The sequence below is a fragment of the Schistosoma haematobium genome, chromosome 2 (assembly GCF_000699445.3).
Source record: "Schistosoma haematobium chromosome 2, whole genome shotgun sequence".
Classification (NCBI taxonomy): domain Eukaryota; kingdom Metazoa; phylum Platyhelminthes; class Trematoda; order Strigeidida; family Schistosomatidae; genus Schistosoma; species Schistosoma haematobium.
Window position 1 is genome coordinate 13602203 of NC_067197.1, and position 12379 is coordinate 13614581.

At 33.1% G+C, this 12379-nt stretch overlaps 1 protein-coding gene across 1 annotated transcript in view; it reads right to left on the reverse strand.

Annotated features, from left to right (window-relative positions):
- MS3_00010756 (uncharacterized protein) overlaps positions 1–12379 on the reverse strand; it is a 60305-nt gene that overhangs the window by 11968 nt on the left and 35958 nt on the right. Inside the window, exon 9 of the mRNA XM_051219152.1 lies at positions 5990–6591. Coding sequence (XP_051067536.1) covers positions 5990–6591 — 602 coding nt within the window. The remainder of the gene's footprint in view (positions 1–5989; positions 6592–12379) is intronic.

A 12379-nucleotide genomic window follows, 5' to 3' on the forward strand; every position in this document is an offset into this window, starting at 1 on the left:
ATCTTTCCACTATAAATAAAACTTTCGTCTTTGATTGCTTCATATTGAAGTCAATATGTTTTGCTACAGTCCAATGAGGTAAATAGATATTTTGCATCTATTTTGAATTGCATATAGCTGAAATAAAATGAGTACATATTAGACTGTTATAATTATTGCGATTTTACTGCCATTTTTAAATGTTACGCACGTTCACCCGTCAACTAGCGCAATGTGTCACTCGTTTTATTGACTAGTGGTGCCCACATTGAGAAATGGTATTATTCTATAAAATCGTCAATTGATAATTCGAGACCTTTCGGTAGCTGTGGACAAATTGGTTAATGTCTGTAACATAAATGGAAGTTGTTGGTGGTGATATGGCAAAAGATCCGTTTTAGTGGCGAAATACTCTTGAATTTGTTATCATACAACGCCTTCCTTTTCTTTATTTTATATTTGTATTTTATTATGAAGCGGCAATTTAGTGTCTAAAATAACTGTTTAAAGTTGTCACATTAATAGATCGAATCCAACCTCACCAATATTTAGTTAGGATTGTATATAGTGTTAGTAACCTTCGCACACAAAAAGTGTGATTGAAAGTTGTTTACCAACCTACATTTGGAAATTCATCTGTATTTTATTTTGAGTCGATACATAATTTTGTCGCAATCTACACAACTTACGAACGAATAAATGAAAATATGATGCGGAACACAACATAAGCATTTTCTGCTACAATTAATCAGTTAAGAAAGATTAGTTCAATGAACAGTTCTCTTTTCGTTGAATTCATTTTCAAAGCTGTACAATCGCAAATATATATATACTGATAATAAACTTCTGTTATACATGGTGACAGTAAGGTTAAATAAAGGTAAAAAAAATTTTTAAACAAGGAAAGTTGAATAATCGTTTGATAATTAATGGCTGAAGTATTCATTGGGTAAGGATGGTTCAGCATGATAAAATAAAATGTTGAAACAGAGATGAAATGTGATCGGAATGATCGCGGAAATAAAAACAAACCGGTTGGGGGTAGAAGATTTGAAGGGAAGATGGAAGGTGAAGCAGGTGGCTGTAAGGGAACAAGAGTATGAAGAAATAGAAAAATTTTTTTTAATACATTAAGACCATGGTAGAAGAAGAGGTTGTACCAGTCTCTTTTGTACACATAATTCTGGTTTTTCAAAATGTATGGCTATTGCCTCGGCAATATAAAGAAGATGCAGTCTAACTGTCTTAGGAAGGCTTCTACTTACCTTGTAGATGACCTTGAACGCAGAGTCTGTCTTGATTGAGTGACCTGTGTTCACAAGGTGTTCCATTATAGAAATTCTTATTGAGCCGTTGCCTCCTCTTTTTAGCCACGCCGGACAATGTTCTTGAATTCTTTTGGATAAAGTACGCATCGAACGGCCTATATACCTAGCTTCACAAGAGCAGGTAAATTGGTAAATGCACATTGAGTTGGTCAGATGCGATAATTTATCTTTCAGATTATTGGTGAACAGTGATCGGCTGGAGAATAATATTCGCAATGTTGCTGCGAAGAATGTTCCTTTTAAAGAATCCGAAATTCTCCTCTTTAAGATATGTGCGGCTCTATCACCTTTGAAATCGATGTTCATGTACAAAGTTTTCTTTTCTACTGTAATTGTTTGTGGTTTTGGCATTTTTGGCTTCATGTTCTTATCAATGAATATAGAAGGATATCCGTTTTTGATAAGTATCTCTTTTAAAAGGCTCAATTCTTCCTCTACGACCTCAGGGCTACAGATTCTTCGTATTCTTGTGGCGAGAGTTATCATTAAGTTTCTTTTTCGGCTGATAGGAACCCAACTGTGGAAGTGTGATAGTTGGCCATTCCACATGGGTTTCCTGTAGATAGAACTTTTTAAAGTACCATCTTGTTTTCTTGTCATATCTACATCAAGGAAGTGAATATTTTGTTTGCTTTCAACTTCAAGTGTGAATTTTATTGATGGGTGACAATTACTAAATGTCTCTAGGAGATCCCTTAAGTTACATTTGTTGTCACAAATGATAAAGATATCATCCACATACCTTTTATACAAGCGGAGGTTTTCTATAATTCTTTTGAGTTGGTTGTTTTCTAAACTGGCCATGAAGCAATCTGCCAGTAATGGACCAAGTGGGGATCCCATTGCTATACCATCCTTCTGTCTGTGAATTACATCCTTGAACGTGAACTGTACATTGCAAGTGCAACGTAGTAATAGTTCCTTCAAATAGACCTCAGGTATCCCAATGTCTATCCCATTGTTGTTTATGTACTTACAGATCAAATTAATGGTCTCAGTGAGTGGAACATTAGTGAATAATGATTCTACATCCAGAGATAGCATAATTTTGTCACTTACATTCACTTCTTTTATGTACTCGATAAATTCAAAAGTATCACGTAGGGAATGTTTACAAATGAGTTTTCTAACGGGTTCTAAGAGATTCGCCAAGCACTTTGCTACAGGGTGGTAAGGGGGTCCTGACATATCGAGAATCGGTTATTTTTGGCAGACCATATAATCGCGGTATTATTGATGCTGTCGGTTTTATGTGCTCAAAGACCTGTTCGTTGATTGACTGCTCATTTTTCATTCTCTTAAGGACATCAATTAGTTGCTTTTCTATAATTTCAATCTTGTTTTTTTCCTTGATGGGTTTTGAGAATTTGGTGTCATCTGATAATAACGTTGTCATTTTTTCAACATAACTTTTGCGATCTAGCAGCACTAAACCAGCACCTTTATCTGGACGTGTTATAATCAAGTCTTTATTATTTCTAAGTAGTTTTATCTGGTTTCTATGTTCTTTTGTAAGTAGACTTTTGCCTGTTACTTTTGTGCTAATATATTGGTTGCAGCTGTCAAGAAGAGTAGATTTGAAACGTTGGAATTCTTGATCAGAGATTGGATTAAAACCATTTGTTTGTTTGATTAAGTTTTCGAATTGAACATGTGTGTTGATTTTGTTAACTCTTTCATTTATGTCACAGAATTTTATCCCCAAAGATAAGGCTTCTAATTGTACATTTGTCAGGGATATTGAAGAATGATTAAACACATATCTCTCAGGATTGTTAGGAAAGTTGTGCTGTGTTTCTGTGGTTTTTAAACTTTTAGTGAGGTCTGATATTAAGTTTTTTGTGCATTTGTCGATAACTGTGGTAACATATATTTTATTTCCACGATCATTCCGATCACATTTCATCTCTGTTTCAACATTTTATTTTATCATGCTGAACCATCCTTACCCAATGAATACTTCAGCCATTAATTATCAAACGATTATTCAACTTTTCTTGTTTAAAAAAAAATTTTTTTTTACCTTTGTTTATTTAACCTCACTGTCACCATGTATAACAGAAGTTTATTATCAGTATTATATCATCCTGTAAAAATAAGTATCTATATTTACGATTGTACAGCTTTGAAAATGAATTCGCCGAAAAGAGAACTCTTCGCTGAACTAATCTTTCTTTCTTATTTAATGTCATAATGGGTGTATTCTGTTTATTAATTAATCAGTTCACATAAACTACCATGATAAGCCTCTCAATGTAGAAAACAAATATCATTATTCACATGAATTCAACTTACTATTTGGCTTATGATTGACGCAAATAAATATACATATAAAAACAGTTAAAAAATAATCATAGTAATATTCAGATAATTTGATGAATTGAATTCACTTTACGATTAAGATCTGATGGGATCAGATTGAGATATAAAATATTGATGATGATCAGATTACAACTTAGATTCTGTGTATGTGAACTGTATTATGTATTTGTTAATAAATGACCTATATGATCTGAGCTTAATTCATACTTTTTTGTTGTTGTTTAAATATAAACTAGGCAACTATGTTTAAAAAAGAAATGTATTTATCAAAGCAATCAAACATATTTTAAGTTTGTTATTATCATAGATGTATTTGAACCAAGTGTAGGCTTCAGACAGACATTTTCAGACAATTATATTGATTTCTTTTTTTAAAAAAAAACTATTCTATGGGGATTTAGTTTGGTTTTTGAGTAGGTATATTTATTCATTAGTTGACTACTTGAAATTAGTTCTGAATATAACTCATTTTGAAAGTATTGATTTAAGTACTCGAGTGTGAGACTTGGTTGTAATGATAGAGAACTCAAGTAAGGATAATCAAAATTACAGAAACTCTTGGCAAAATATGAGAACCATACACTGAATACTTCATTTGTAAATTTCGATGATTTTTCCTTCACATTATGTATGATTCTTCCAGTTTACAATTCTTTTCTATTTTCCCTCCTATTCTCTTAAACTAGATCTTAACCTTCTGTTGTCAAGTTTCTGACTTCCGATTGGTTTTACATACTATTTATGTCTGTTGATATAAGCAGTATACACCACATGGTGAGATTACCGGATTGCCTAAACAGACTTAGGTGGAGCCTTGTTCGAATCTGTAGCGAAATGACTGGAAGTATGCAATGTGTTTCGGTTCCAAAGAAACTCTACAGTAAGATTCTTATGAAATACCATAAGTTTTCGAATGAACCAGATTATATCAGTGACAACCGATGTATACTGATGATCATATAGGAATATTACACCTATCTAACCCTACATCAGGCAACAATACGTGTCAATGTAGATGGTGGTTAGAGATACGTAATACATACCCCATCTACTACAGTTGATGGAGATTCACTGTATCTAACCTCAACATTGCTGACTCAATGATACCAAAATACACCAGCTATGCTTTCAAAGCGTTTATAGTCAAATACTGATAACTTGAGAGTATATTGTATTTTGAAATGCCACATATTAAGGAAGATGAATTTGATAGATGAGTTTCATGGATTCCTGGACACTGTGCCTGACTCAAATGGTCGTGATATTTCAAGTAGATGCTTCACTTATGGAACCACTTGAGAAAATTTGTATATTTCTTAAACCAATACACATAATTATAAGTCAAATTTTGATTGATAAGCTAATAGTGAAGTGTTAAAATACACCAACGAAGAATCTCAACATTATTGTTCTGTGGAATGCTTCCATAAGGGAAGGAGAATTGTGAAAATCGTTAGAATCGATTCCGTTATTAAAAATCCTACATTTGGTATTTTTCCGTAATAAACAATTCCACAGGAGAAAAACAAACGTATAAATTCACGACGTACTCACAAAGGTTGACTTCAGTCATTGTAAAGTTAGTGTTTACTCGCAAGTTTAAATTTGTCATACAATGAAATCTATTTTGTATAAATTATACAATGTCATTTAAACATAAAAATAATGTTGTCTCATAAAATATTTCAATTAGCAATTAGTTAGAAAGTTCACTTCATGTACTACAAGACAATGAAGACTACCACAAGGAGATTGTGTGAAGTTATCCGGGATAGGATATCATCCTTGTATGAAATAATATAGCATTAATATGTTTAAAGTTAGCAAGACTAATTTACAAGGTACGGTTTTGATGTACTGAGATTCGATTCATACTCCATGTATGATATCTCTGTTGCTTAAGTCGAAGTAGATAAGTGTGATACGAATCTGAAATTCCTTTATCTACATAATTCAAGATCATTATAAACGGACATGAGTGTAAATGTATCTATGTATTTTCTTTTTACGTTTGATGATTGTGATTTGCAACACAACTCGTCATGACATGACCAAGATACCGAAGTACTCAGCGATAGACCACGCACCCTGGAATGTGTTCAGAACTAAACACATAATTTCGTTCCCGTTCCACTGAATAAGTAAAGAAAAAAATGATAGCAGTGGTATTTCATTTGCGCTAGGCTCCGAAGGACCCAGCTCTCACCTATACTACATCCATCATGTCTCTTCACAAAGTCGGACTAGAGTCAAGATCAACAGGGTCTTCTTTCCCCGTTAATTCTGCGAGTGTTTGGCAACAACAAAGGCAAACAACACATATGGTAATAATAAACAATATAATCGTGGATTCAGTTTACCTTATCATCGTTCAAATCATTATTGTCAGAATCTTGTATACCACAAAGTAACGGATTAACATTCACCGGTAAACTTGCACTAATATTGTGTGAATTAATGTATTGCTGATTTGGAATCGATCCAAAAGTTATTCCTGAACGACTAGATAGCTGTAATCGATGCTGAACAGTTAAATGATGCTGAGGAGATAACGAAGATGAAGGATGCTGAGATTGTGATATAGGTTTAGATTGGAACTGTGAACAACATAACTGTGACTGACTACCGGGTTGGAAAATACGTGGTTGAGGAGATTGATTTGGTTGAAAAATACGTTGATTTCTCATTTTATTAGTCTGCTGTTGTTGATATTCAGGGGCATGAAGTCGTACACAAGGCATATTTACATCACTAGATGAACTATTAACCCCTGTTGTAGACACTGTCAACGATGTACACCTTGCACGTATTAATCTTAAAGGTGAGTCTATGACAGTCCCACCGCCCCCAGTAGGTCGGGTGGAGAAATTCGTGCTAGAAACAGGCGAATTTATTCTCGGAAAACTGCTTAGTGGATTACTACGTACTGGAGCAGATCCAACAATCGGTGAAGTCATAGAATCTAAACGAGAAAGAAGTATAACATATAAAATTATTATTATTATTTAAGAAATAAAAGATGTCATTTAGTATTTAGAAGCTGGAAAGTTTCTAATTACAAGAAGAGGGAGAGTAACAACTAAGTCAAAACTTAACTGGAGAGAATCAATTTTCAAGCTATAGATTAAGAACGGATCTATTTATGATTTTGGCCTCAAGAGTAGACATTTACTATTGGTTTATAAATTCGAATTTAATTTCAGATTTCGACGTTAGAATATTCATAAACAGAGTCGTCCAAATACAAGACTAGTTGTTATCAGTGAGTATTTAAAAAGTGCGATGATATACACATAAAGATTTTTCCGCATCACTACATTGTTTTAAGTTGATTTATATTATTAGCTCACAGATATAGACCTTAACTGTACCTCAAATTGTGAGTAGAATATAGTACAATATAGAATCATAATTATTCAAACTAGTTTAATCATGTTTAAAAACAATAGACTATTAATAACATTGATTTACTTGTTGTATTAAGAATTGGAAATCATGTATAAAATTAAGAGTAGGAAAGTATCCTTATTTCGATATTTTCATTGAAGCTGGTGTCAACATAAACTTAATAGTCAGTAGATCATTTATCAGTGAGACGATAAAAGCTAAACCGTTTATTTGTGATTCTACCATAACAGTTTGTACGAATTATGCTATATTGAAGTATTAACTATCAAGGATCACGAGACAATATACAATCCAACTGGTCAAGGTGACTTCCTACTCTTTTTATACTAGTTAAGTATTTTCTTCTCAAATTATTTTTAAATAAGTTAGAAATGAGAGTCTTTAAAACTAGAAAATGTACACGTTTGTACACTCAATAATAAAGCCGCAGATCAGAACTAGGTTTCAGTATCGGTAACCAAATATTAAGCGATCATCCCTCAAATAATAAACGATTTGATTAGACTTACTACCAGATTTTGTGGTCACAAACAAACACCAAGTTGATATAAGAGTAGATGATAAACTTGAAACTCTAACTTAAGCGTATGTTCCTAATATATCGCAACAAGATAACAATAAATATTTCTGTTCATTTGATAATCAATTCCAGTAGTCTTAAGGGAACAAAAATAAATTCAACTAATAGACCAAGATATCCGATTTTGGACATGTGGCTAAAGACAGAGTATGCAATTTAAGTGAATGACTAAGATGAAGGAATTAATTGCCATCACTATGTCAATGTTCTTTGAAATGTATGGAAATTTTTCTTTCATGGGACAAGTAGGTACGTACATGAAAAAAAAGTTGGTTGCAACACGTCCAAGTCTATGTTTAATCAAGCCAGTCACTGATTTTAGTTGAAACATTAACATTTAATAAAAACTGACGAAAGTTTACACGTTGAATAACACAGAAAACTGACCTAATATAAGATCAATACGTCAAAGTAGGAGATTTACGTTTCACTAAACATATAAGCCTTTTACTTTAGCTAATACCCTACTACAACATTCTATTAAAATGATGAACATTCAAGATAGTCAAGAGAATATAAAGATAATTTCCAAGTAAACAATTGCTAAGTGATTTCAATGTAAGAAAAATCAATAAACACATCGCTGATCTTATTTTAATTCACGGATAGATACATAAACAAACAAGGTACATTATTAATTTATAAAATATACTAAAGATAATAAACAAAATAGTTCACTCGTCTCTTTTTTTGACGTATGACAATATAAGTTTGTGAGAAAAGTCGAACTCTAGAGTGACTAGCATATATATATTGAGAGAGGAGAGACCCATTACTATACGATAGAGCGATCTAAATGAAAAACAAATGAGCAAAACTTAAAGGCATATACATACAAAATACACATAAAAGTAGTAAAACAAACGAGTTGGGTATTCATTTCATCCTATTAATATAACCGGACATGAATTGATGTAGAGGGTTTAAACACATTGCCTACTGTATTATTAACAGCTATTACAATATAAAATTAAAAGTATTTGACGAAGTTACAACTAAACTTAATCCGTTAGAAGTAGACTGACGATTACGTGATTGTTATCATAATTAAAGAATTAGGAAAGCAACCCGTGACATCATTAGGCAAAATAAATAAGGTTTAGTCAAGAAAATCACCTTTCAAATATTTCATTAAATAAAATTGTACAATCTTATTTATGTAGTTAGTTGATAAAAATAAATTTAATAGCTGAATTCATGAGTCAATTGGATCTAGACCACCATGGAAAACCTGGAAGCATTGGTCGACCGTTCTGTCCTAGTATGAAACTTCTCAGCAGCGCGCATCCACGATCCCGTCTCGCAAGATTTCAACCTATGACCTATCAGTCTCGTGCATGAGCGCTTAACCTCTAGACCACTGAGCCGGCATCCAACGCTATTAATGTCTAACTTCAACTAATCCACAAAATTGAACGACACATCTAACATTGTCTTCAGTGAGTTACTATCTCACAACAAACCCGGTTGAACTCCACTGGTCACTGCTTCTCACTAGAACTCTAGGAAATACTTCTTGGAGACAGTCACTAGTAAACGTATGATTTTATTCAGAGAGGGGTTTTGTGGATATTATGGTAATTTAATAGTTGAATTTATGAGTCAATTGAAACTAGGTCACCATGGAACTTTGTTGTGTCATTAAAAAGTGAACCAGGGATTAATCGAAAACAATTTTCTATTTTATTACAAATCATAATGTGTAAAATGATTGTATAAATAAAATTGTACAGCTTTAGCAAATAGAAGTGTTTAAAAAGAAACTTTTTTGTTGAACCGCCAATATTATTGTCGTTATTAATATTGATATTATAATGACATAATTGTCGACAGGAATTTCTTTCAAAATAAACTCATTAAACGGAAACAACAATCCACAATAAATATTTATGCGTACATAGGTAAAAAACCAAGTACTACAGTGGACTACTACTACGACGACGACGACCACTGAGTTAGATTCGTATACTATGGATAAAACATGTAGTGTATTGTTTAATAAATACATCATATAACAAGTAAGCGATATCAAAGTAAAACCTTTAAGAGAGAAAAAGAACAGTATGAAGAAAACAAATAATGACAGTCAACACAACTACACGGTAAGATGAATATAGTTATTTTTTGAAAAAGAATTTCTAGTTCACTTGCCAACTAGACAGAAATCAACCTAGAAATAGGACACTTATTGGTTTGTTGTGTTATCATTTTATTTCTTCAGATCCAATAGTTAAAGTACGTCGATTGATAACTTTATTGAGGAAGATTAGTACGAGGTGAAAAAAGCAGTGTGATAGTAAAAATATGATCAATAGATTAAAAGTAAAGTAAAAGTGATTGGTGTCATTCAGACTAACATAACACGTTGAAAATGTTGTACAGCAATCATCATATTGACAAATGAACAAAGGAAAAAAATGAATGAATGAGGTGTGACGAGTTTTAAGCATATTTATCACCAACGGCCGGTTCTCTACACATTAGTTTACTACTAAGTACTTCTATAATAGTAGTAATAACAGTAATAATAATAATAATAATTATTATTATTATTATTACTGTTATTACTACTATTATAATTATCATTACTCAATCAGTCAGTTACAAGCAGTGTAAAACCTGAAGCATATATGGATAGGATCAAGTTTCCATACTGTTATCAACAAGGCTATCATAATAAAAGACAAATTAGTTGTATCAGTATCAGTGGTAGTAAACAACATTAGCCGTCGAACCACAAATTACTCAGTCAGTAGTTCATACAATACGCAATGTCTCGAAGGCATCTGCAATCAAATACTAGCGGGTTTAACAAAATGAACTTCTGTGCAATTCTTAGACTGGTAGATAACCACCTTGCCTACTGCTAATGTGATGTAGATTGGTAAGAGCAACCACGATTTCGTCAGATAACAACCCATCAGGACTGATCAGAGTTAGGACGGCTTCTGAGAACTTCGACACAGCCTCCAGAGGCTTTCAAGGAGTCGAAGAGTTTTCATCCAATCAGAATGTGATGGAGCTTTCTAGAATATCAACGTGACATACTACTATTGGACAGTAGCACAGAATGCCCATTTGTGGATTGGTTGAATTATAATGTTGATACAACAAACGCTAATACCTATAAATACCGATGATTTTCTGTACATTTTGATTCTTACCCAACAAGCACTCCTCCGGTCTTCTGATTTACGACTGTGGGGGTTCTATACATTCGAGTGTCGTATTCTGCGTTAATCACGTAGCGAACATAACAATCAGACTTCCAAGATAAGTGAAATGGTCGACATCCTCAAATATTTTATTCTTAATCATTGGTTTAGGGATTGATGCAGACCGTTTCTGAGGAAACATTTTGTATTTAGAGAGAAAGAAACGTATCCCCATCCTTTGGGCCTCTATGACGTATCCCCAATATAGCTTGGATTGTTACTCAAGTCGATTAAACAGTATTAAACAACGAATACAATTATAAGTTTTGTGAAAACAGTCATACGAATTTGTATTACTTTTCTCCTTTAACTTGTGTGCAAAAATCTCAGTGTATAGATTGAAAATTGAATAGTGTTTTAAGTGAAACGACAAGTTAATTAGTACTTTCCTAGTCGGACAGAAGATATATTGTGCATTAATTTGAAGGCTTTTCTGATTGAATAGAGACTGGGTTGGTGGTTTGTGAAAAGAAGTTACCTAAGTTAGCACAGCAAATGGTGATGTCTATCATAGAATTTCTACTGTTAAAACCTCTATCCTACATTATCATAATTGTATTATTAAACAAAATCCCGTAAACCCATAGTTATTTTGATAAATTCGCAGTATACAGATGATGTAAAAATGTAGGTTATTTGATAGTTATAGGCCAGAATCTAAAACTATATATTTATTGGAAGAATTTTACATGAAACTCACAAGAATCAAGGGTAATAAATGCATATTAATTTTACAATCGAACAAATACCTTACAAAATACATGCTACATAATCAATTATTTCATAAAAATAACTTCCAATAACATGCAGCTTTCTACTTGATATTTTGAATAGAAGTGTGCTATTTTATTAGATAAAAGTAATATTCTGCTACTTTTTGTGATACTTTCAACCAACACTGGCCGGATACCATCAGCAACAACCTACAGTGGGAGAGAACAAACCAGCTTCCAGCTGAAGAGGAAATTAGGAAACGGCGATGGAAATTGATAGGACATACATTATGAAAATCGTCAAACTGCATCACGAGGCAAGCCCTAACTTGGAATCCTGAAGGGAAGTGGAAAAGAGGAAGGCCAAACAACACATTACGTCGGGAAATAAAAACAGATATGAAAAGGATGCATAACAGCTGAAAAGGATTGTCCAGGATAGGGTTGGATGGAGAGTGCTGGTGGGCAGTCCATGCTCCTCCACGAGGAGTAACAGTAAGTCTGCGACCAACACTTCACTGAAGAGCTTTACATTCAATGATCGAGTTTACGTGAGCAGTTGGCGAAACCTCAAAATCCATATTGATTGAGGTAATTGATCTCATTTTATATATCAAATATGCACCAAATATGATCTATAATTACATCTCTTTTCAAAATGCAGATTGCATGGTTTAGTATGTCACCACAACCAAACCATGATACGTTAAAAGAAGATTATATGGAAACGAACAAATTATATAAGATATTTGAATGCCTATCAGAAGTCAAGTCTACTATCCAGAAGCATTCCAAGAATGCTAATACAGTTCCTTATCCTTCTCTACGGTATTT